The 27,059-nt window shown below is 39.1% G+C and overlaps 1 protein-coding gene across 1 annotated transcript; it reads right to left on the bottom strand.

Moving 5' to 3' along the window:
- Nucleotides 1-901: 901 nt before the first annotated feature.
- On the bottom strand, nt 902-25,579 carry LOC127796601 (E3 ubiquitin-protein ligase UPL3-like). The gene is made up of 17 exons (XM_052328825.1): nt 24,185-25,579; nt 23,830-23,940; nt 23,606-23,722; nt 23,326-23,496; nt 22,825-22,986; nt 9,496-9,747; nt 9,304-9,425; nt 7,777-9,196; nt 5,883-5,978; nt 3,507-5,084; nt 3,163-3,387; nt 2,936-3,040; nt 2,593-2,673; nt 2,432-2,500; nt 2,195-2,323; nt 1,968-2,090; nt 902-1,300 (listed from the first exon to the last, which is right to left on the bottom strand). The coding sequence occupies exons 1-17, from the start codon at nt 25,100-25,102 to the stop codon at nt 1,235-1,237; spliced, it is 5,745 nt and encodes a 1,914-aa protein (XP_052184785.1). The 5' UTR covers nt 25,103-25,579; the 3' UTR covers nt 902-1,234.
- Nucleotides 25,580-27,059: the final 1,480 nt, after the last annotated feature.

Raw genomic sequence — 27,059 nt, 5'->3', positions numbered from 1 at the left:
TATAAATGATCAGAAATTACGAAATGATCAAAACAGACTTATTGTTTATTTTAACAAATAAAATTATGTAAATGTAATATTGAGATCAAAAAATTTAACTACTTGTATTTTCTAACAAATTATAGCATTTATTATTTACTAATTGTCTAATAAACTTGATCATAAAAATGTTATATTTAAATTCCATTAATAGATATACATAAAGTTAAACATATATAACTATAAAAAATAAATAAATAAAAATAGCAAAACCCATTGGGTTTCGCCTGGACGAGCCCATTGACTTATGCAGGCAAACGGTGCGAGGGAAGAAGCTACGACGGCGAATCAACAGGAAGTGGTGGGGCAAAGGGCTGTTTCTCGACAGTGATGTGGCTTATCGTATTGATGGGCATTGGTTAAAAATACACAATCGATCACTTCCTTAGTCAATATCAATATTTTAGAACTAGTTCAAATGCAAAATTTTAAACAGCTCCGTGACAGCTTTTTAAAAATGCTGATGCAATAACACTCAAAGTTAGGCAGTGTAATCATAAATACCCAGTAGTGTTGAGGGTGTTTTGCTTACCGTTTGGACCGCTTATAAATTTTACTTTTAGCTTATAAGTTACACAATTTATTTAATTATGCGTTTAAACGTTGTTAAGCTTATAAATTGTTAATTATAAATTGTGTACATAACTTATAAATATAAAAACTTATAAGCCCTTAAAAAAAAGAGTGAGCCAAACAGCCTCTAAAAAATCTCAAAAGGCTCTGAGGCTCACTAAAAACACTATTATGGCACGCATAAAGTTCTGGGCTCATTGATATTTTTCATGAGCAAAAAGACGCTGAAAAAAAAACCACGACATAAAATAAACTAAATGGATCACAGAAAGAAAGGCCGAGCACGCAATTAAGAGAACAATCAGAATTTCCTATATATTTACATGCACTTAGGGGTCTTAACCACAATTCAGAAAAGCTTCTTCAAGATCATTAACTATTCAAGATTCAGCTGTATGACCTAACCACTAAATGTATGCATATATAAAATCTAACCACAAATGCAGCAGCAGCAACCTATCAGAGCAAGGTGCTGTTATTTCATCATTCATTAACTAAAAGCTACCTCTAAAACACCATTTTCTCCCAATTTAAAAACCCAACAAAAAAATTCTAAAGAAAAATGAACTCAAAATCTCTTCCAGAAAAATATACACAAATTGATTGGTTAGCTTTGGAAACCCTATGACAAGTCAAAAGATCCTTGTCCCTCACTTATTGCATAGAGTAGTTTCTTGTACATAATTTCCTGTTCAGAAAAAGACAAAGCAAATGTCAGCACATCAAAGGCTTCTTCATCAAAAGATGGCAAACAAAAAAAAAAAAAGCTAATTCCACTTTGTAGCAGTTTGCTGTCTCTTCTTTGTTTACCAAGTAGCAGGCAACAAAAACGCACTAGGGGAAAACAGAAAAAACACTTCATAAGCATCATAATTCATGAAGAAACTCAAGTGAGAACCTAGGGGCTGTGCAATTGTAGAAACTAGCCTCCTTTTTTACAAAATTATTCCACAAAACAAGGAAAAATTATAAAACCTGTTCAAATATATAAATCTTTCCCAAATAAGAAATGGAGATTTGGAAAACTGTTCTCTCAAAAGTTGAACTGAAATTGAAAACTCCTAAAATAAGTTTTCTATTTCTCCTTATTAATTTGGAGATTTGGGAAAAGTGATTTTCCATAAAAATTTCCCCAACTCTACTTCTCTAATACAAGTAACACAAAAGAAAAAACATCTCTCTCTCTTCTTTGAACATATGTTCTAATTTTGTACATTGGAAATTAGTTTTTTGTATTTTAAACATTTGAACGTGTTTTTTGAATTCTCTATGGAAAATGAAAACTAGAGATTTTATAGATAACTGGAATTCATTTTCCACAGTAAACCAGCCCCTTAGTTTTCCAAATACATTACCTTAGTAGAATATGGTGGAAGCTTGAGGTAATTGGCACATGTCATCACACTCGGCAAGTCTTCATCCACAGATTCTGGCAACCCAGTCATGTTGGCGGCAGTACTACCAGCTGAAGAAGAATGCTGCATCGAGACATGCCACGTGTAAAAGCCATTGGACTACAAGAATGACAACAAAACCAAGCAGAATCATTAATGCCCTAGATGAGCATATTACAGTTCCATACCTTTCTCACAATTGTCAATTTTGGATTCAGGACTGCTAGACCACCAGGTGGGAGCCTTGGTGCACCAGTAACAAACTGACAGAAAGCCCTCTGCTGCTCTGGGGTGAATTCTCCCATGATCTCAAGCAACTAAAAACACCACCACCACAAACCACATGCATAGTTTCAGAATCTGAATAAAGTAAATAAAGTTAACTTTCTAAGCCTGGATTAAGGATTCAAAACAGATATAAGTACATTAATGATTGCAGGGCTCTTGGCAGTGTATCCATGATCAAACTTTATATGATCCACAAGTGTCTCAGCCTGCAAAAATGCAATTTAACATCAATCTAGCAAGTTCAAGAAACACAGATCATAATTCTGATCACTTACAAGAAATCACACAAGAAATTTACCTTCCACAGCTCTCTACGACCACAAAGAAGGTGGTCCAATTCATGTGGAGAGAATATTTGTAGAGTTGAGATGTCAAAGACCTGGAAATTATAGAAAAGAAGTCTAAGTTTAAATGCCAACTAGATAAAAAGCATGCATATAACCAAAAAAGCGCACAAAGAAAAGGCCAAGGAATTCCACTGAAGGGGTGGGGGTTATAATTCTAACTCAAATATTCGAAGCCATCAATAAAAGTGGTGAAAGCCATTAGCTTAACTAGTTTATGATTTCAGTACTGCACAATAATAGTAAGATTATTGTATACACATTGACATTACAACAAGTACTGAGGAAGTTGCTAACTTGATTAAAGCCAGCTCTAAAAGCTTCCATTTGCCTGACAATTCCAGTCCTGACTGTAGCGTCGACCGCTAAGGATATATACTCCTCCAAGTTACTGATATCAACCTGAAAAGTTTAGCAACTTATAAATTGATTCATGAAATAGTAACACAACCCCAAAAAGAAAAGAGGACCCCTGACCATAAACACACACAAACACAATATATGCAAGGGGGAATTTGATGTACATTCTCTATGCCTGGTTTCAGAACATAATCTGGATAGCCAGGAAGGGTGAAATCCAAACAGAGATCTTCAATTGGATCCCCACGGAAATGTAAATTGGCAATTTCTTCACAGATGTGATTGCCCATTGATTGAAGATGCTGTCTCCGGTAAACAATGGCTTGGAACTCTAGCAATATCCTCCCAAGTTCAGCATCAATGGAAAGAATGTCATGCAAATCCAGCTCCTGCAATGAAAAGAGAAGGCAGAATTTATGCATCGAAAAATAGACTCAATTCGGAATTTTTGCATAGGAAAATGTGACAAATTTCAATATAAACAGAAACTAGTATATGATCAGCACACCTGACCAAGCACAAGCTTATAAAATGCGGTTGACATTGCAAGATCCAAAAGTCGCCCATCTTGAAGAGCTTTGGCCATCACACGACCAAGTAGCCGGAAATATTCAATAACTTTCAAAATTTTGCCACCATCAGAGGCGTCAGTATTAGGAGGCCAAGGACGAGGGAACAATCCAAGAGGAGCTTGGACAAGATCACTATCACAAGCAGACCCAAAAGCAGTGGAGTTACTGGGGTTCCTACTATTTTGTTCATCTCCGTCTACTTCCATAGAGGGTCTATCAAAGGAAGAGTTTGATCTCCACATTCCAAGTCCAACTTTTTGTAGATCATGACTTAGTAGGGTGTAGAACTCCAAAGTAGGGCCCAATCCAGTGCCAACTTCACCAAAATATTCTACTTCAAGCACAGCCTTTTGGCTCGAATACATCTCCATAACTTTTACAGCAGAATCCAGAATTCGATTTCGGGACACACGGACTTTCTGGCGCTGCAACCTCCCTACCCTAAGTTCTCTTTCACTGGTTGATCCTTGACCATCTGCACCTTGCTGCTGCTGAAGCCTGTATAAAGCACGTGACCACCCAAAAGCAGTAGAATAGAAGTACTGGCGCCGAGTCTCAAAAGGAAATAAGAATGAACATGCCTTTGTCAACTGGTAACACCATGATGGAAGACTCCCACTGCAAAGTGCAAGTGCATCCTGGATTTGCCGAGCCAACTTTGGAGTGAGCTTACTATTAACGAATTCCTCAGGAGAGACCCTGACAGCAGTGGCATTAAGCTCATCCATGTCTGAAATCTTCCCTTCAGCGTAACTGTCAGTCACTGCCTGGGCTCTCAATCGGGGTGCAAGTTGATTCAAACCCTCCAATACACGCAACAGAGCTAGTATGTTGTAAGTAGAATTACTTTTCTCAAGATCACAGGGAAGCTCACCTTGCAAAATACCATCAAGAAGTGGCGTTCGCTGCACAGGAGAATCACCATTGCAATTTGATATGGACCCCACCTTGGTAGATTTAAATGTAGTACTAGGATTAGCTGCTCCAGCCAAAGCCCTAACAGTCTGGCTATCTGCCTTTTGGTACATTATAACATAAATATCACCCCACAACCTACTCCCATCACTAGATACAAAGTCATGCCCAGTATACTTGTCCTCATCCTCCTCATCCAGCACAAGCTGGCGTTGGATAGCCTGGTAGATAGTCAACTGCCTATTAAGTTGCTTCCCACCAACAGAAAATATTAGTCTAGGAGGATCATTAGAGCCAAATAGAGGGCGCCCATGCCGATCTCTGCCTCCCCTGATACCTCTACCATTTGCAGATGCTAGGCCAGCCATGGCAGCAGCAGCAAAAGACATTGCACCCCTTGAACTAAAATAACTCCCACTCCTGAACTCTGAAGAATCCGATCCCCTAACTGTAGCAGCTCTGCTACTAGAACCAGAAGCTGGGTTTGTCTGGCTATCACTTGTTGCAGGGGCACCTTGACTATCCTCAGTAGGATCTCCTAATGTAACATCATGAACTCTCTCAGTCATACAAATGGGAAGAGAATCGTCTCTCAGTACCTGCAAATTGACAAGTAAGAATTTCTTCAGGAAATAGCCCTACGAATTCCCAGGAGAACTAATTTAGAATGTATAATTCATGTAGAAAGAATACATCTTCCAGATCACAACAGTTCAACATTTGAGACTCAAAAGTAGGTATTAATCCATATTACCAAGCATGAACCAAGTAATTCCAAGTTCCCCTTGTAATATAAACTACACTACTCCCGCACACCATTTCTCTCCTTCCCTATCATTCTATAGACTGCAAGGTCTGACAGGAACAACAATCATCTCAGTACCTGCAAATTGACAATCAAGAAATTTCTCCAGAAAATAGCCTAACTATTCCTAGGAGAACCGGCATACTGCCCAATTCATCTAGAAAGTACTCATCTTCCAGATCACAATGGTTCAACATTCGACCTTCAAGAGTACGTATTAATCCCTATTGCCAAACATGAAACAAGCAACTCCAGGTTCCCCTTGTAATATAAAGTACGTCATTCATATACACCATACCTCTTTCCTTATCATTCTATAGATTCCATGGTATGATACACCCAATGAATTGACACTACAATTTTTGGTCTCTTAATTTCACGTATCACTTCCATTCACACACTCATTAGTAACATATATGATTACCAGAAGATGATATTAACTGCCCATTATCCTCTAAAAGAGCAAGAACTAACAAAACATTATCTAAACTAAACCAACCAGTGATACAGTAAATAAAACTGTTCCAGCATCCCTCAAAATTCAGAGAGGTTGGAGAGGAAGATGACAAACCAAACATTTTGAGAAACATACATCATCATGGTCTTCTTCTTCTTCATCAGAAATATCATCATCTTCAATCACCAAGGCATCATCAATCTCAACAGGGGGTGTGTCCAGCTCTTCATCCTACACAATATGACATGGTAAGTTTATACAACAACACTAAGATAACAATAACAGTAGATAAAAAGTAAGATCTTTTGATAGTCATGAGTCTGCACAAGCTGTGCCTAACTGCAGCAAGAAGTCGGGACTGGCAATCAAACAGTGCAAATACTTCATTAAGTCTCATTTTATATGCTCAGTTAGTCTCATTTTATTCTCATTTTCAAAAACATAATTTTATGAGTAAGTCCATGCTATTAGCTTCAGAATAACAATATACAGCTGTTAAAACAATTAAAACAAAATTAATGGATATAATCTCTCTTAAAATGCATGGCTGGAAATGTCACACGTATAGATTTACTTTCAGCTCAACTCAACCCAATTAAACCTGTTCCCAGTCACTAAGGGCCAATTACATGTATCTTCTGCTCCATTCTGCTATATTGTGAGATTCAATATCAGTTAAACCAGAATGTCATATTTGCCTTTATTATAATAATCCAGTTAACTTTGGTCTATTCCCTCACTTCCCCTAACATTAGGTAGTTGACAACTATCATAAAATTTGTTGGATTAAATATCATGAATTCTAGACAAATGAAAGGCTAGAGGTCTAGAATTCATATAGCCGACCCCATCTAATGGGATTAAGGGTTTGTTTCATGCTACATCTATCATCTAGCAGACCCGTTTGTTCCTAAATTTCGCCTTCTCAGTTTTTCCACACATCCACCTGAGCAGCACCATCCCAAATATTTTTCATTTTACTAACACGTGATTTCTATAATTTGTCATACAAAATACCCTGAATCATTCCTTAATTTGGGTTATGATGCCTCAATTATGTTGGCCAGGCTATGCCCATGTAGTTCTTGCAATAAGCAAGTCATACAAAGCATTTGGGTAAAGAGTTCCTTTGACCAAGCTGTGCATGTGCTGCAAACCTGCAAGTGTCTAAAACTCCAATAAAGGGTTCCACTGAGGCAGCTGAATAGGTGCCATATCAATCCATAACATTTAGCCAATGGATAGGGCAACACGTACCACCTTTCTCAAATGAAGTTTGATCCTCAAGGAAGAGACTTTGGACATGTAGAAGCATGTTGGGCATAACAACAGCATGTGTTTTTACATACCTCCATGTGTGTGTGTGTGTTCCATCAATCAATAAATTATGATGTAATTATAATGCATCACATGTCAAGAAGCGTCCAATAAGTATGTGTCCTTTTTAAGTGTCCCATATGAGCATGACATCTAGCAGCATCCATGCTCCTTTGTGTAAGGATACATTTTGCCGCACTAGAAATTCATGTGCAATCCCCATCATCCAACATTACACAATTACACAATAGTCTCAGTAGGAAACTTCTCAAATCTTAAGAACACCCTCTGCAAAACAAGAAGTCTTAACTTTCAAATGATGATATTTCTTTCATCATATATTAACTCTACCTACTCCATGCCAAGCAACTTAATGAGTGGCATTCAACTATTCCAGCAAACAAAAAGAATCTGGAAATTGAATTGTTACTTCAGAGGAAGTTAACCACCAAAATCACTGTAAATATGTTCCTTTATACTCTCACTTTTTTCCACTTTATGTCTAATCTTGCAAATATAGTGATGCAGAAATGATTAAGCTATTTTTGGAAGCATCAACAACCAAAGTAGAAGAAAGAGGAATTCTGAGCTTAATTGTCAACTGGACAGAGTTTCACAAGGTGAATTACACTGACACGATTGAATCAACACTTCTCACCACCATTGAAACCATGTATAACACATTTTGTATTGAAGGACATTGGCACTGTACCTCAGAACTTGAGTCCCCATCCAGAGACTTCATTTGTGCATCTTTGTCCATGGTTGCTTTTCTACGTGCAGCACTTCTTGTTTGAGGTCCCCTTGCCTCTTGAGCAGGCTTCAAAACTGCCTTACCCTTCCCCTTTGATGAGCTAGCACTTTTATCATGTGGTAATTCCTTCTTGGCTGGATCTCCAATATTAACAGATGATCTGGATCTAGTAGAATGACGACGTGTAGTCAAAGCAGGAGTATAAGATGATGGTGATGGAGCAACAGCTGCAGTAGGCGTAGTGCCAGACTCAGAGTTCCCTGCAGATGCTGAAGGCTTCTGCCCAGACTCACTTCTTTGTATCCGGGGCCAAAGGAAATCTTCTACAGCTGCTAAACTTGCTAATGGATCAATTAATACAACATTGGAAGAGTAATCACGGAGTGACTTTTCTCCTTGGGCTCTGCAAAGACGCAACTTAAATGGCTGGGACAATGCACTCAGACCAGAAGAGAGACGTGCATTTCCCCCAGATGACCGGGAAGTCTGCCTTAAGACCACGGGAAAGCGCTCTAAGGAGGACAAAGCATTTTGAAGCTTCTGAACCAAGATACTCATGGGAGTTGCAGTAATTCCATTAGTACTGGAAGGGAGAGCAACAGTGATGAAAGCTTTGTACCTCCTGATTGCTTGCTGTCGAAGCTTGGGAAGGTTAGCTTCTGAAATTCTCTCCTTGGAGAAGTGACCACAAGAAAAGTAGTTCAGCAAAGCATCCACAACTCCACTTCCAATGAACTCAAAAGTGGACACACCATCTCCCTTGCTCAGTTCATCAAGCATCTCAGATATCACCATAACCAAGTTCTCCTCTTTACCCATAGAAATATCAGCAAAGCGAGACCCAGAAGCTTTAGACTTCCCCTTTGATTTAGTCTTCTGATCATCAATACCAGCATTCAACTTCTTGCAGAGGTTTTTTAAATGTAGAATATCATCTGTAACTCCAGCTTCAGTGCCCCCAGGATCTGGAGCAAAGTATTTATCTTTGAAAACTTTGGCGCGTGCACTGACAGCCACAAAAACATTTGAGTTGCCAGTGGGATTTTCAATGGAGTTTGGAGGTGAACCAAAAAGTGGGACTGCATTTTTTGAATCTTCAGCAGAGTATAAATCAGCATTCAGATTTCCACCTCGTCGCTGACATCGTCTACGTGAGCTTCCCGATACAGAATCATTATCCTTCTCACTTGAGGATGGCTGCGAAGGGGCAGCATCAGAAGGCCCTCCCAAAATAAGTGCATCTATTGCATGAACCACACCTTCCCTCACAAACATCTTGGAGAAAGTCTCAGGAAGCTTTTCCATTAGAATCTCAGCTATTTGTAGAGCTGGAATCAAGACTCGCGGATCTTTCCATGCGAAAACTCCAGCTAAGAAACTTCATACCAAAAAAAAAAACAAGAATCAGTATCTAAAGATTTAAGCATGTTAATAAACACATATAGATATACATATTGCACAAAGAATATATAAAAAATGTAGTACCTCGATATGTTTGTCACACTTATTAAACTCTGGATCATGTTTGCACTGCTGAAGTACATCAATTTTCCAATAACTGTGAGACATTTACGCCGGACAGGCCCATTCACACTGGATCCATATATCTGTTTGACAAAATTGCCACTTAATACAGGGACTCAGAATGTAACAAACCAAATTCTTAAGAAAACCAACCTGAATTAGAACTGGAAGAAGGTTCATTGCAAATTGCTGCAGAAGTTCAGGCTGGTCAGTTAATAACTTCTCCCGAGCTGATACATCACTTATGCTTACATTTGCATCATCTTGGTCATCAGAACTGCTGACAGGATACTTTCCCAGAGGAGACCCATTAATAAATTGAATATTATTGCTGTCCAGAAGAGATATGGTTCCTTGGGGCAGTGGAGGAAGCAGCTCATTTGCAAGGTTCACAATCTCGAAAATCTAAACAATAGAATGACATGACTCAAATTTTTAATTAGGTGCAACTAGGTTCGGAATATCACAAGAGAATTTATTAAAATCTAAGTGAGGAACCAAAAAAAGGATAGGGATGTGTAGATAATTCAAAAAATCAGAAAGTTGGATTGTAAATCCAAAAAGTACAATAAATATATTACAAAGACCTAGAATTACAAGTAGCTCCATATTCTGATTGGAATATACGTCAATGGTTAACTAACATTTTGTCCTTTTAGTAATATAGATGTGCCAAACTAAATTGTTAGCCCCAAGATTTTATAATTGATTTTGGTGATGGAAAAAATGTATAAATGTTTTACTGGAGGATTTTCAAAAGATTTCAGGCATCTGCTCTAGGTTCATGTCATCAGATGAAGACTTATGATGGGGAGTTATTCAAGTTTTGCATTGAGTGGCTGGAAAGATTAGAAGGACTCAGACTTCCTATTGAGGATTATATGAGGCAGTGGCAATTAGGAAATATAGTCTAGTTGTATGTTTAATTAGTGAGAGGTAGATATGGAATTGTCCCGTGTTTTTAATCCCTTGTAACTCATGCCCTTGTGTCTATAAATAAGAGGCGTGGGGTAAACTGCCGGAGACCCATATGATTGATCATTTCATTGCTGTGCCCGAGGCTATATTGTGAGAGAAAGCTAGAGAAGATAGACTTGTAATCTCATAGTGAGAGTTGTCGTGCATCAAGTGGGAAGGGCTTGTGTGAGTGTCAAAGTCTTGTACTGATTTCATCAAGAATCTTAGTGGATTGCTCTCTGACCGAAGGCTGGATGTAGGGTCACATTTGTGATCTGAACCAGGATAATCGCTGGTGTTCTTGTGGTTTGCATGTTCTGTCTCTATTTCAATTTTGTTTCTATCTTATTTTCTGTTTGTGGTGTGAATCAAGAAGTGTGTGTGTGTGTGTGTTATATTGGGCCTAAAATTAGTGTTCCAGTGTTCCCAGTTTTAACAAATTGGTATCAGAGCCAGTTCATTGTTTCAAGAAAAGACCAAGATCCTTAGAAATCAATAGATATACCTGCAGGAATGGCTTCTACAGCCTCTGCCACATGGTATGATATTGAGAAATTCGATGGCCAAAACAATTTTGGACTTTGGAAAATAAAGATGAGGGCACTATTAGGAAATCTGAGACTGGAAGAGGCTCTCGAAGGAGAGTCCAAAATGCCAAAGGCCTATTCAGAAGATAAGAAGAAGGAAATAGGAAAGAAAGCCTTCAATACCCTAATCCTAAGTCTAGGAGACAAGGTCCTGCAAGAGGTTTCTAAGATGCAAATTGCTGCAGAATTTTGGTTGAAATTAGAGTCTATATATGACTAAGTCCCTCTCTAGTAGATTGTATTTGAAGGCTAAATTCTCTACTTTCAAGATGCAAGAAAGGCAGAAACTTCAAGATCATATTGACAATTTTAATAAGCTATGTCTTGATTTAGAAAACATAGATGTGAAATATGATGATGAAGACAACGCTCTAGTTCTATTGCATTCATTACCTAGATCCTATGAAACCTTCATGGACATTTTAAAACATGCTAGGGACACATTGACTCTTGATGATGTTATTGGAGCATTGAATTCCAAAGAATTGCAACAGAAGATAGATGAAAAGAATTCAGTAAGTGAGGTACTTGCTGTGAAAATCAAATCAGATAGAAGAGACCCTAGAAATAGAGGTAGGTCTCGCTTAAAATCTAGAAATGGTAGGAAATCCATCAAATGCTACCATTGTCATGAAGAAAAGCATATTAAGAAGCATTGCCCTAAGAGAAAGAAAGAATTTGTAGACAAATCAAACTCTGAAATCTCATCCTCCATTTGTGAGTTTGACTATGATAGTGCTGATGCACTAGTGGTATCTAGCAAGGATGATAGGGAAGTTTGGGTGCTTGACTCGGGTTGTTCATTCCATATGACACCCCATAAAGAATGGTTGCAAAACTACAAAGACATTGGGGGTGGTAGGGTCCTTTTAGGAAATAACCATGCATGATGGAATAGTTAAAACCCTAACTGCTGTAAGATATGTTCCTGAATTAAAAAGGAACCTAATTTCCCTTGGAGAATTGGACAAGAATGGCTATCCTATAGGGGGGATGGTGGAGTTCTAAAGGTGTCAAGAGGTTTACTTGTTTGCATGAAGGCTGTTCTTCAGAATGGCATATATGTGCTGCAGGCTTCCACATTGTGTGGTGATGCAGCCACAGGAGAAGCTAAGACATATGAGCAGTCTAAGTTGTGGCACTTTAGGATGGCCCATATCAGTGAACAGGGCCTTAAAGAACTATCCAATCAAGGAATTTTAGGTGCTGAAAAATTTAAAGCATCAGATAAGTGTGAAACTTGTATTTTAGGAAAGTCTATAAAAGTCAAATTCCCTAAGAAAGCCACCCATTCATCGAAAGCCCCAATAGATTATGTACATTCAAACCTATGGGGCCCTAGTCAGTCCTAAACTCATGGAGGGGCAAGATATTTCTTATCCATTATAGATGATTACTCTAGGATGGTTTGGGTTTATCTTTTGAAATCAAAAGACCAAACTTTTGAGGCTTTTTAGAACATGGAAAATCATGATAGAGAATCAGATGGGTAGGAAAATTAAGATCATTAGAACAGATAATGGTCTAGAGTTTTGCAATAAAGATTTCTCCCTAATGTGTAGTGAAAGTGGCATCCTTAGGCACCTTTCAGCCCCTGGAAACCCTAGACAGAATGGCTTAGCCAAGAGGATGAATAGAACCCTGCTTGAGAGGGTGAGATGCATGTTGATACATGCTATGTTGCCCAAGTCTTTTTGGGGATAAGCTGTAAATACAGCTGCATATGTAATAAATAGGTCTCCATCGGCAGCTATAGGGTTTAAAACACCCTATGAAATGTGGAATGGCCATAAGCCAAGCCTTGACCATATAAAGGTGTTTGGTTGTATAGCCTATGTCCATGCCCATGTAAAGCAAGGCAAATTAGAGCCTAGGGCCAAACGATGCCTATTTATTGGCTATCCATCAGGGGTTAAGGGATACAATCTATGGAGTTTGAAAGAAGGTATGCCAAGAACTATAGTGAGTAGGGATGTATCATTCAATGAGAATTCTTTCTTGAAAGAAGATAAGATAGAGGATGGGAAAGAAAAGGCAAAAGCAGCTGTTGAAATTAATCAGAAACAGCAAGATCATGATGCTGCCAGTGGCAGTCATGATGCCCATGATGCTGCAAGTGGCAGTCATGATACCTATGATGCTGCTTATGACAGTCCTATGGACTTGGCAGCACACCAGCATAGTGCTGGTGCAAGATCCTCTAGCTTAGATAGCTTCCAGCAATCAGATGATGCTGATACCTCAAGCTATGATGGAGACCAGCACATTGACAGTGCTGGTTCATCAAGTTCAGGAAGTAACCCTAGTATAGATAGGTATAATGTGGCTAGAGATAGGCAAAGGAGTGTGGTAAGACCTCCATTGAGGTATGGGTTCTCCGATTTAGTGGCATATGCACTGTATAGTGTATTAGAAGTAGCTGGAGAAGAGCCTCTCACTTATGAAGAGGCTGTAAGATCTAAGGATTCAAAGAAATGGCTAGCTGCCATGGAATCCGATATGGAATCACTTAGAAAGAATAAAATTTGGACCTTGGTTGATAGACCCTTAGGCAAAAGGGTGGTAGGCTGTAAATGGTTGTTTAAAATTAAGGAAGGGGCAGGAATTGAGTCAAAACCTAAGTATAAGGCTAGGATAGTAGCAAGGGGTTTCACCCAAATAGAAGGGGTGGACTTTAATGAAGTGTTCTCACAAGTTGTGAGACACACTTCGATTAGGATTTTACTTGCTATGTCTGCCCACTTAGACCTAAGCCTAGAGCAAATAGATGTGACCACTACTTTCCTCCATGGCCAACTAGAAGAGGATATTCTAATAGGGCAGCCTAGAGGGTTTGAGATTAGGGGAAAGGAGGAGCAAGTATGCTTGCTGAAAAAATTCTTATTTGGATTTAAACTGTAACACCCCGTCTTGTCGGGCGTGCCACTATAAGGGATTCACCGGGATTTTTGTTTTTCGTACATAAGCTCAACACACGCAATGTTTCAAAGAACAATCTTCACATGCTCACAAAAGTCCCAGAACACCAGTCTTGCCTATTTAACCATCAAGATCAATAGACCTAAGTTAAACAAGACATAACATTACGCAGCGGAAATAACAGAACTTAATAGCATAGATTACTACAACCGTTCATACAATTGTCTTCAAATCAAATAAAGATTACGTGACTTTAAAAACGAATTTAGCATCTATCATGCTTGTACTCCATCAACTCTAACTGACCACGTCTTCGCCCCTACTGCAACCCTCGTCTGGAACGTTTGAAAGTTCAAGGGGCATAACCTAGATTAGATGCCAAATCATCTAAGTAATGGCACAAAAACAATTTATAGAATGTATGTATGATCATGAGTATGGCATATACTAAACAACACATACGTCAACCTTGAGAAATCTCTCTAGCATACTCAATCTCCTGAGTGCATATCGGCGATCACCCATGGAAAATCCATTCCACATCATTCGATTGAGATTGACCTTGCCGCGGCATACTTAATCTCCGGGGTGCACACTAACGTCACCCGAGGAAAACCCCTTCCTCATCACGGTTGAGATTAACATTGCCCCATTCTCAAGGAGACCCCATTCCATCCCAATGGACAATTACAATGACATGAATCAAATATATCAATGCCACGAAAACCACTTGCCATGCATTTTCATAAACATACCCAGTTAATGCATCATGTAATAAACTCAATATGCACATTATGCTTGGAAAATTGAAACAATTTGGCAAAACAGTTCCATGGAATGTCTCCGGGTTTGGTGGGTAAAACCACACACTAACCAATCCCGTTCACATGGAATAACCTAAGGTTTGGAGGGTAAAACCACTTACTAACCAATCATAAGCCAAAACATTTATAATAAACTAAAACCAAGTGCAGGATCAAATCACTCACCTTAACTTAGCCTCACAGGCTTCCTCGAAACGCATGCTTTTGACCTCGAAATGAATGTTCAAATAATTTCCTGGCTTCAGCATGCTCTTCTAGCCCAAATTAATTCTTAGAATTTTCTAAAATTTTTTGGAAGTTTTTCCCTATTTTTCTCCATTTTTCCTTCATTTTCTTCTTTTTTTTCATTCTTCTTCCTTCTCTGCTTCTCTAGCGCACGAATAGCCTCGCGGCCACCCCCGCACGCGCCAGCTGCTGTCGCCCTTGCTGGCCTCACCGACCTCCCCCAACCTTATCGATCGCCATCACACGCCCCTACAACCATCATCGTGGCTACTCTGGCCGCCGCTGTTGCTGTCCAGCCACAACAGCTTGCGGCTATGGGTACCGCTTGCTGTTGTGGCCCATTCCGGCTGCATCCAACCACCAGTATCGGCTCCTAGCTCCCTCTCAATCTCTTAGCCATTTGCTTGCTACCTTCAGTTCCTTCTGCTGCCATGGTTGCGCCTAGTTTGCTGCCATTTCCATTTCCTCCTTTCTTCTTTCATTTGCTCCCAAATGCTCCCCTATTTATAGGAAACCCACCGCCTCAAACCTGCCATGGCCACCACTCTTTGAAGCAAACTTAGCCACTAAGCTTGCAGAATCTCAATATGGAAGTTTACAAAAGCTGGCCACCTTGCACACACGTGTACACACACACACACATATATATATATAATACATTATGGTGAGAGAAATCACACATTTAAACCCCTAATTTCATCTTGGCTAATTCTCTAATTACAATTATACCCTCAAATATCAAATTAATTTGCATTACGATATTGAAAATGCAAAATTAATAACTCACGGCTTACTTGATAACAGTGTTCGAAAATTCGGCCTAGGCGACTGCTTAGGCGTTGGGCGGCCACTGGTCGCGGCGATTTAGGGCTGCTCGGCAGCACTATGCGCCAGGCTCGACTAATCGGGCTGCGGCGACGCCTAACCGCCTGGGCGGCCGCCTGGGTCGCGTGCGACCTGGGCCACCTAGGTCGTGTGCATCCTGAGCCAACCTTATTTCCCCCTCCCTTTCTCTATTTCCCCTTTCCCTTTCTCTCTCTGGTCGTTCATCGCGGCTCCTCTCTCCCTCTCTCGCCTTCGATCTCTCTTGGTCATTCGTCGCCGCCATCGATCTCTTCTCTTGGTCTTGCTCTCTCGTTGCCGCCGACCTCACCTGTTGGTCGTTCTCTCTCGTCGCCACCAATCTCATCTGTTGGCTGTCATCTCTCATCGTCGATCTCGTCTTGCTGCGGTATGTACCCATCATTCCATCTTCCTCCACCAACGCAAGCTTGCGTTGCTGCTTGTTGCAGCAGCAAGCAGCAACGCAAAGCCGCCCGCTGCAGCAAGCTTGCGTTGCTACTTGCTGCTTGTTGAAGCAAGCAGCAGCAGTTGATCTATTTCATTAGATGTCTTTGACTCTTTTTAATTAAATTTCAATGTCAATTATTCAATACTCAGGGAAAAAAAAGAAAACAGGAAGTGAAATGAATGATTCGGATAGGACTGGAAGTACGGGAGCATCGTCCGAGGCCTCCTCAATTCTTAAAAGGAAGTCAAATGATGTTGGATGGGAGTATGAAATGTTAATTGATCCGAAAAATATGGATAAAATTAAATGTAAGTTGTGGTAAAATTATGTTTGGAGGTGTTTACAGAGTAAAAGAACACATTGGCCACATTTCTGGAAATGTTTGTGCATGTCCAAAATCTTTTCCGACTGATCACGCAAAATGTAAGAATGCTATTGACGAGGCAAAGAATAAGAGGAAAAATAAGGAGGAGGAGGAAGATTTGATGAGATCAACTGTTAATATCTCTGAAAGAGTGGAAGGGGATGATGAAGATGAATTGCAAGAGTTAGGTAGCAGAAAAACATCCCATACTCTTGGCCCTATGGATAAGTTTGCTAGCTCCATCAGCTCTAAAACTTGTTTGAGTGCGAGAATGACCCAAAGGCAACAAACTATTAGTGAAGCACTATTTAAAGAGAGAACACAGTCTGTTTGTGAATATTGTGCTAGATGGGTGTATGAAGCTGGTATACCTTTCAATGCTATTGACAATGATAGCTTCAAATTGTTTGTTGAGGTGGTTGGTCAATTTGGGCCGGGCTTCAAACCTCCCAGTCAATACCAATTGAAGGAACCGCTATTAAAGGGGGAAGTTAACAGAACAAAAGAGTTATTGAAGAAGCATGAAGAAGAGTGGGCACGAAATGGGTGCTCCATCATGACAGATGCTTGGACAGATAGAAAAAGGAGGAGCATCATGAACACATGTGTTAATTCTAATGCAGGTACTGCTTTCCTTTCTTCCAGAGAGTCTTCAGATGAAGCACATACAAGTGAACTTATCTTTTGAGTATGTAGATAAGTGCATTGAGCAAGTTGGGCCACAAAATGTCATCCAAGTAGTAACCAACAATGCTGCCAACAATATGGGAGCGGCAAAATTATTGAAGGTGAAGAGGTCAAATATCTTTTGGACCTCATGTGCTACTCACACCATCAATTTGATGCTTGAAAGTATTGGAAAACTGCCGAAGTAAAAGAAAGTCATTGATCAGGCCAAGAGTTTCACAATCTTCATTTATGCACACCATAAGACCTTGTCCTTAATGAGGTTATTTACGAAGAAGAGGGATATAGTGAGACCAGGAGTCACTAGATTCGCTTCTGCTTTCTTGACTTTGCAGAGTTTGATGGAGAAAAAGGCCCAACTTAGGGCGATGTTTACCAACTCTGAATGGGCAAATGGTCAAAGATTGTTAAAGGGAAAGCAACCTATGCTACTGTGATGAGCATTGCTTTTTGGAATGGTGTGACTATATGCCTTAAGGTTTTTGCACCTTTGGTGAAGGTGCTTCGAATTGTTGATGGGGATAGAAAGCTTTCTATGGGCTTTTTATGTGGAGAGATTAAGCAAGCAAAGGAAGATATTAAAGAGGCCTTAAATAATCTTGAAAAGAACTATAAGTTTATTATGGAGATTATTGAAGCAAGGTGAAAGATAGGCTAGATAGTCCACTACATTTTGCAGCTTACCTTTTGAATCCCTACTATTTTTTCAAGGATATGGATATACAACTTGATAATGAAGTGATGGATGGGCTTTTTAACTGTGTGGAGATGTTTTTTCATTATGATTGTGAATTGCAAGGCCATGTTATAAATGTTGAGTTGCCAAAATATACTCGTAAAGATGGAGCTTTTGGAAAATCGTGGGCAACTCAAGGGTGTGCAAAAAATGATGACAATTATAATCCAGGTATAAAATTCCTTTAATCCTTTCTATTGTGTATTAGTGTATAAATTAAATTTGTTTACTTTATACTTGTTTGACCTATGTAATTACATGGTGGATGACTTATGGAAATCAAACTCCAAACTTGCAACGAATGGTGAGAAAGATTCTCTCATTAACCACTAGTTCATTCGGTTGTGAAAGAAATTGGAGCACTTTTGAAGGGGTTAGTGTATATATGAATTATATTTATTTACTATCAATTAGTTATCCTTATTCAGTTATCATTTATATTGATATTGCTTTTATTTTATTTATGTAGATACATACGAAGAAAAGAAATAGACTAGACGTGAATCGATTGAACAATCTAATCTATGTTCAATTTAATGCGAAATTGATGAACAAGCACAAAAGGGAGAAGGAAAGGAATGTTGATGTGCTACTTGCTAGTGATGCTAATAATGCACAAGGATGGATCGTTGATGGAGAAGATGACGAAGAAGTTGAGCCTGGTACGGGGCTCACTTGGGAAGTGGTTGGTGAAGCATCGGGAGCAAACGAGATGCTTCAAGCTCGAAGAAGTTCTAGGATGAGAGAGCTTCATGAAGATGATTTTCAATCAAAAGAAGAAGATGAGCAAGAAATCAATGAATTTGATTTTGAGTCCGATGAAGATTGTGTATTGGAAGAATATGGAGAGGAAGAAGACCAATTAGATAGTTAGACTTAGATTCTTCGGATATGGTTTATGTTGTATTATTGATGCTTCTACCTTCTTGAACTTATAACTAATATAATAGTTTATTTTCTGAGTCTTAATTCCATTATTTCACTTGTCTTTTCAACTTTATTTACCTAAAAATAATATCAAATTACATCAAAAGGTTTTTAGAAAAAAAAAATATCATTTTTCCTAGTCGCCGCCTAGGCTCGACCAGCGCCTAGCGCGTTTTTAAACACTACTCGATAAGGACGATTTTGCCCCCGTGTCCTTACCAGGCTATTGTCTCATCCCGAAACCACCTCAGGGTTGATTCTTACGTAAAATCAAAGTCCTCTCAAGGTTCCGTTGACTTCCCGGAGGTCCCCTACAACAATTCGATTTTTCAGCCTGAATCACAACTGTACCGAAAACTGTCTCTGATCTAACTGTTTTCAGTGTCATAAATCACGTCTCGGAACACTAGTTAATATACCTTATCATTTTTCTTAGATATTTATGCTCCAGGGCACTCCCTGCAGTTGATTCGGTACTGATAACTGTAAAAGATTATACGTAAGTCCCAAATCTTTTGAAAATTTCACCTATGACCCAAGTTAAAATTACTCTTGAGTCCTTTGAAAATTTTTGGGTATTACATAAACAGTCTCCTAGGTAGTGGTACAAGAAATTTGATACATTCATGATTAGCCAATGGTTCAAGAGGAGTGATTTCAATTGTTGTGTTTATTTTAGACATCTCTCATCTAAGATCTCCATATATCTCCTCCTTTATGTGAATGGCATATTGATTGCAAGTCAATCACATGTGGAAGTTCAAAGTTTAAAGCTGAAGTTAAAATCAGCCTTTGAAATGAAGGAGTTAGGAGAGGCTAGGAAAATTTTAGGGATTGAAATCTCTAGGAATAGGCAGCAAAGGAAGATCCAGCTATCTCAAAAGTCCTATCTTGAGAAGCTGATTAGAAAGTTTCACATGCTTGAAGCAAAGGAAGTAAATGTTCCTTTGCTAAGCATTTTAAATTGTCCCACATGCAATCACCTAGTGATGAAGAGAGCATAAGAGAGATGAATAAGATTCCTTATTCAAGTGTTGTAGGCAGTCTTATGTATTGTACGGAGTGTACAAGGCCGGAATTAGCCCATGTCATGAGTGTTACAAGTAGGTTCATGGCTGATCCGGGAAAAGACCATTGGACAGCCGTTAAGTGGATATTTAGGCACCTAAAAGGATCAATCAATATGACATTAGTTTATGGTGGAACTAGTATAGATGAAGAACCTAACATTCTAGGGTTCACTAATACTGATTATGCAGCAGATATAGATAAAAAAAATATCCTCTATAGGATATGTGTTTTGAGTTATGGAACTCAATCATTAGCTGGAAAACAAATTTACAATTTGTGGTGACTCTTTCTACCATAGAAGCTGAGTATATAGCTGTTACATAAGCTATAAAAGAGATCTTATGGTTGAGAGGTATAGTAGGTGAACTCCTAGGGAAGGATCTCAAGGCTACCCTAATGTGTGATAGCCAAAGTGCTATACAATTAGCTAAAAATCAAGCTCACCATGAGAGAACAAAGCATATTGATGTGAGGTACCATTTTATTAGAGAGATACTTGAAAGAAATGAAGTAAGTCTAATTAAGGTGGTTGGGGTGAAGAAAATGCAGCCAATATATTCACAAAGGCAGTTCCTATGTCTAAGTTACACCATTGTTTAAGACTCTTGCAGGTTATATTATGTAAATGATCAGTTTTATGCAGGTCCAAATGATGAGCAGCTTGATGAGATCGGGTTCCAAGCAGCAACTCAAGCAAAATGGTGGAGAATTGTTATTCAAGTTTTGCATTGAGTGGCTGGAAAGATTAGAAGGACTCAGACTTCCTATTGAGGATTATATGCGGCAGTGGCAATTAGGAAATATAGTCTAGTTGTATGTTTAATTAGTGAGGGGTAGATATGGGATTGTCCCGTGTTTTTAATCCCTTGTAACTCACACCCTTGTGTCTATAAATAAGAGGCCAGGTAAACTACCAGAGACCCATATGATTGATCATTTTATTGTTGTGCACGAGGTTGTATTGTGAGAGAAAGCTAGAGAAGATAGACTTGTAGTCTCATGGTGAGAGTTCTCGTGCATCAAGTGGGAAGGGCTTGTGCAAGTGTCAAAGTCTTGTACTGATTTCATCAAGAATCTTAGTGGATTGCTCTTTGACCGAAGGCTGGATGTAGGGTCACATTTGTGATCTAAAGTAGGATAATCGCTAGTGTTCTTGTGGTTTGCATGTTCTGTCTCTATTTCAATTCTGTTTCTATCTTGGCGTGAATCAAGAAGTGTGTGTGTGTTATATTGGGCCTAAAATTAGTGTTCCAGTGCTCCCAGTTTTAACATGAGGGAAACATCATTAGTTTAATTGGCTCTATCCAACTTATTTAAGGGATACTGTACTTAACTGTTAACAAATTTTCATCTATAAACATTTGCATTAGAGTTGATAAACTTTTATTTCTTATTATGACTGACTTATGAAAATCAATTGGGGAACATAGTAAGCAAGAAGTTTTAACTGATTTTTGGGTCAAATTAAAAGCTAGAGAAGTTAGTGATGGTAGGGCTATTTGGAAGAATAGTTGAGGTGCTTGGCAAATAAAATATCCATGGAACTCGTGCGCACTGTTCTTTACTCATTACCCCTTTCCATTCCCTCAGATTGTTGCACAAGAAAGTACAATTCACCGAATTGCACACTTGCATTACACTTGATTTGAGTAGGCAAATCTATATATTAAATCTGAGATGTCCTTACTCTTCACAGCATATACATTCTCTCAATGCTTTTCATATAAATTATTTTTGAGTTAATTTTTTTAGAATCATCCAAATTCAGCACCCTCTTGGGTTGCCACTAGGTGGGCCAACATTATTAACTTAAAAGTTACATGAACTATCTATGCAACTAAACATAAAAAATGTACAGAAGCCATGTCTCCTAATACACTCCAATTACATGCAGCCAACAGAGGGTTAATGCTCCAGCCAGAATATTCTCTTTACCTTGTCAAAATATAGTAACCACCGATTGGCTGAAACTCCAAATACATGTTACACCTATCAAAAAACCTATGCTACCTTTATTCAGTTTCCTGGGTTAAAGTGCCAATATGCACAAGTACTGGATTGTCTAGTTCTCATCTACAAGGACATGAGGTTATGGCCCTTATGGGTAGTTCTAGTTCCACATTTTTAGATAGGGTAAATTACATCAAAAAAAGGGGAAAATTTTTGCCTTTGTTTCAATTTTATAACAAGCTTTCAATTTTTGAAGTGAACCGAACTTTGTGTTCAGTTTCAATGTTATAATACTGTAATTACATTTTTATGTATATATATATATATGCACCAGACAAATATATTAATCCTCTCCAAGTCAGGCATTAATCCCCTCCATGTTATCATCCATTTCAGCATTTAATGACAACCAAATGGAGGGTCAATGTTCAATATATTATTGAAAAATTAGAGACTTCATTATAAAATTGGAACTAAACAAAAAGTTTGGTATACTAATGAAAATTTTTAAAGTTTGTTATAAAACTGAAAGTTTGAAACAAAGCAAAAAAAAAAAAAAAAACAGCATTTTTTGTACAATTTACTCTTTTAAATACTATTTATTATTAAATATGAAACCTAATAGCATACAACTTGCTGTACAAAAAATAGAAGAGAGAGAGTTATGCAGGTACCTTCATAACCAATTATTTTACCTTAAACACATTTATTGAATAGATCATATCAAACACAGATCCCATATTTTAACTCAAAACTAACATAATGTGCAACACAGGTACTTCAAAAGTACATTACAGTAAATGTAATACAGCAAACAAGATAATTCATATAAATGCATCTATTACCTAAATTGACACAATTCAAAGAATCTCAGTTTCAAATTTTACTTACCCAAAAAAAGAATCTCAGTTTCCAGAAAAGAATAAAACAGATGTAGTGAGTACCTGGTCCGGTGGTCTATTTAATGCAGCAGAAGCAGAAGCGCTAGCAACAAGGCCAGAACCTGATAGTATGTCCTTCAGAATACCACTGATCCCTAGTAGTAGTAAAGTTTTGGCTCCCAGAGGAGACCCACTTGCACAAGTGGAAAGCAGTCGTATTAATCCCTGCATGGTTTTTAGTCAAAATTGGAGCCTCACATATGTGGGTATGTTAAGCAGTTGTTTGGCCACCAAATGGGTGAGTAACTCAGCATATTATAAGGCCAAGCTACAGCTTGGTCGAGTTATGACCATGCAGTGGCTTGGTCAGATGGGAAGTATCTAAAAAATTAATGAACCGCTAAAGCAAGACGTGGGGTATTTAAAAAAATTAACGAACCGCTGGAGCAAGACGCGGGTTTCTCCAGCATGGAAGTGGCAATTAATGCCATGTGAGTATGTGTTTGTGCACATTTGTATAAGTAGAAACATTTAACTTGAAGATGGAAACAAGAATTGAACTACCGTGTAGGTAGGTGTGCTAAGGGATGCCTGACCACCTCCTGAATTGCTTGCGGAAATGAGTGTGGCTGCTTGTGTAACAAGCCCATGATTGCATAATTCATCCAGCTTATCTGGAGATGATGCGAATGCCTCAGCAATTCTAGTCAAGCAGACAGAAGCATGTTCTAACACCTACAAACAACAAAAGCAGGCAGAGAACAGATGAACAACATCACAGGAGAAGATAAATCTTCGACAAACCAACCCATGCAGTTTCCTTTGATTGTGAAGATGACCAGACCTTTGCATCATGATATTGAAGAAGGTTTGTCAACAAAGGAACAGCTTCCATCACAAAGTCAGCTGCATCTGAAGGAAGTTTCTTACAAATATTTGCAGCAGTAGCCAATGCTACCCGCTGAAAAAGAGTTAAAAGGCTATGATTCAGAAAAGCTTAAAATTGAGTAACTCGGAATACATCACTTAATTAACTGAAAGGTTAAAAAGACTCAACAAGGGAGCTACCTGGACTCCTGTGGAGAAGAAGTCAAGATATGAAAGCACTGCCATTAATGCACCAGCCCTTAGACAAGCAGTCGGGTGCTCCTGAGAGATCTTCTTTAGTGCTTGAAGGGACTGTTGAGATTAAAACACACACACAAAAAGAAAACATAATTATCATAAGGCACACCGTTGAAAGAGTTAGCTTTGCCAGTTTCTACAAACTTCCACATGAATTATACAGGGTATATGAGAAATGCTATCTAAAATTTTGCATTTGTATCATTGCTAAAGTGAATTACTGCAACTCTCCACTATGGGATCACTCAATTTTCCTATTAATCCTCTCCCTTACCTTCCTTTCCAGTCATTATCTTACCTGTTCAGCCAAGTCCATGTACTCAATTGTCAGTAGTCTAGCAACCAAGCATGAAACTGCACCATAATGGACAACCGCAGCACAAGAAGACGGAAGCACATCGCATAAAAAGGTCAGCGCTCTGGCCGCAAGAAGCATGATATCGGGATTGCTCTCATGGTTAAGCAGCCCAACAAGAATGGGCACAAAAGAATCCACAGAAAAGGAACTCAGAGACTCCTCAGTCCCAATGCACAACATATCACAGAGCTGCGTCAAAGCCTCAACTTGTCGCCCCTCTTCTCCATCGGCGCGCAAGCCCGATAAAATCTTCTTGAGCCGCCCACTCTGGTGCGAAGACGAAGCACCCATTGCTGAAGACGGTAGTAAATCATCCAACCCTGCTCCCAGTTTCCGAAGAAGCCCTTGAAGTGCACTGCTCGCAGAAGTCAAATTCTGGTGCAACATTCCAACACCATCTTCACTGTCATTATCATCATCGTCATCTTCTCCTCCGCCGCCGCCGCCAGCACTGTCTATGTTCAACCCGAAACTCCTCTCGGTGTCCCTGTCTCTATCCCTAACCCTAACTTCATGCTCTTTCTCCTTGCCCTTGTCGGAGTTATCCTTATCCGAAACCTGATTTTGATGCTTTCCGCGCCGGCCACCGGACTCGCGGCGAGCGGCCGACCCGGACGATTCATTCGTCGAGTCCATCGGAGTTGAGGAGTCTTGAGACCGAGTAACGCGTCGGGAACGGGTGGAGATCGAGGATGCAGCAGCGGTGCTAGTAGCCCGCACTGAAGATGAAGACCCGGCGGCCGCAGCGGTGGACGCGGATAGACGACGTCGCTTGGTGGAACGGGTGGTGGGACCGGAGGATGAAGAAGAAGGGGCTGATGAGTTGGCCTCCGCCCGTTTCCGGCTCCGAGTTTCCATACAAATGCTCAAAACCACGAACCGACTCGCCGACAGACGGCGATCAAGCGATTCCCGATTGGGAATTCCTTATCATCGTCTACGCCAACCCTAATTCCCAAATTCAATCAGCTCGCAATCCCCCAAAATCGCAAACCCTAACAGAAAACCAAATTAAGCCCCAAGTTTTAACCTAGTAATAGAGAATTGTGACGAATTGGTTCAGGAAATCTGGTCTTTATGGGTCTATGAATAACTATAGATATATGTACCGAAAGAGCGAGCGAGGGCGCACGCGCGTGCGAGACACACACACACACACACAGAGAGAGAGAGAGAGAGAGATGTGCAGGGGTTGGGGAAATGAAAACCCTAATTTGGGTCGGGAGAGACAATGGAGAAATGGTGTGTGCTGAAGGTGTGTTTTGCTTATATATGTATCGATCTGATCGAGCAGAGGGGGAGGGGTGCGAATTGGATCATCGCGGTGGGGTGAATTTTCTCTTATTTTGATCTCTATTAATAAATTGCAATTTGCAACGTGAAAGAAAAAGGACAAATCTTTCTCTCTGCGCTTTTGCCGTTTGGGCCGGGCCTGGGCTTGGGTTGGCACCTGGCTCTCGCTGCTTTCACACCCCTTTTGCTTTTTCATGGCATCGAACTACTTTTCTTTTCTTTTTTTAAGATTCTATTATTTAAAATTTAATAAAAATTACTAAAATTCAAGAAACTGGAATTTGAGATCTTGGCTCAACAATATTATTATCTATCTATCACTAAACTATAATAATTTCATTATTACAAAAGCACATCTTCGCTCTCCTCCATTCCTACTCTTTTATGTAATTTTTATCTTAAATAATAACTTAAGTGTTCAAAAAGGTAGCAGATTCATAAGTAAAAATAAGATTCAATCATAACGTTACAAAATAATTAAGAATATTTTTATGGCTAAACAGTCTTAATTATAAAGTATTTTTTTATAATAATTTAATTGTTAACAATACTTTTTCATGAGTCTGAAAATATTAAATAAAAAAAACATTAAACTATTCCATTGAAGTTTAATAATCCTCAAGCAATAAATTAGTATATAAAAAATGAAATATATTCACGATGACGGGCTTAGAGAGCCCTTTAATGATCCCACCCAGCATCAGCCCGAAAAAGATCCAGCCCATGTTCGGCCCAATGGACGGTCCAGGCCTTCCCAAGCCCATAAATCAGATGTAAATTCCTGAGCGGGTTTCGTCTGGTAATGGAAGCTTCTGTCGTCTCAATGAGTTGGGTCATGTTTGGAAGAAATCAAGTGATGGAAGTGAGTGGAAACAAAACAAGTGAAATAGAATGAAAATCGTTTTTGCTCCTTTGTTTGGGAGAGAAATGAATAAATAATAGTGAAAAATATTTTTTATTATTTAAAAGAGCAATGAAAAAAGATAAAATAAAAATTATACCCTAAAATTAAATAGACTGAATTTGTCATAAATTCATCAAATGGGGTAAAAATTATCATTTCTTGTTTCATTTCATTCTATCAATTTCACTCCACAACCCTCTCCCCAAAGTAACGCACCTTCAGAGAAAAATTGTCACTTCAAAATTCAATGAAGTTTTAAAAGGTTTGATTTAAAGTGAAAATGAACTTCCAAAGCAATGAAATTTTTATTTTTTAATTTTTTTTTTGTTTGCTCAATTTTGGTTAGTTAGAGACAGAAGACACCAAAAGCTTAATTAGCATGGAATTGGCCACCAAAAAGATGGGGTCTAATAAGGAGGGCTAAATCACATGGCCGGGGTGGGGGGACAGCCAAACAGGTAGGTGAAAGCGTACCTAATGAGCACGTGATGTCCACAAGCCGCTGACTCGGATGTCTCTCTCTGTTGGCCTTTTCGGCTTTTCCAACCCTGTCCTTCTTTTTAGTTACCAACCCAACCCCTGCGGCGTTGCTTACCCACCCATTCATTTTTTTTTATT

The sequence above is a fragment of the Diospyros lotus genome, chromosome 1 (assembly GCF_014633365.1).
Source record: "Diospyros lotus cultivar Yz01 chromosome 1, ASM1463336v1, whole genome shotgun sequence".
NCBI lineage: Eukaryota > Viridiplantae > Streptophyta > Magnoliopsida > Ericales > Ebenaceae > Diospyros > Diospyros lotus.
This window is presented reverse-complemented; position numbering and strand designations above follow the sequence as displayed.

Excerpts from the sequence above, each read along its gene's own strand:
- LOC127796601 (XM_052328825.1), bottom strand. The coding sequence starts at position 25,102 with ATGGAAACTCGGAGCCGGAAACGGGCGGAGGCCAACTCATCAGCCCCT. Across the intron at positions 23,723-23,829 it reads TCTTCTCCACAGGAGTCCAG|CGGGTAGCATTGGCTACTGC; the intron begins GTAGCTCCCTTG and ends ACTCTTTTTCAG. Across the intron at positions 5,979-7,776 it reads ATGGGGACTCAAGTTCTGAG|GATGAAGAGCTGGACACACC; the intron begins GTACAGTGCCAA and ends CATATTGTGTAG.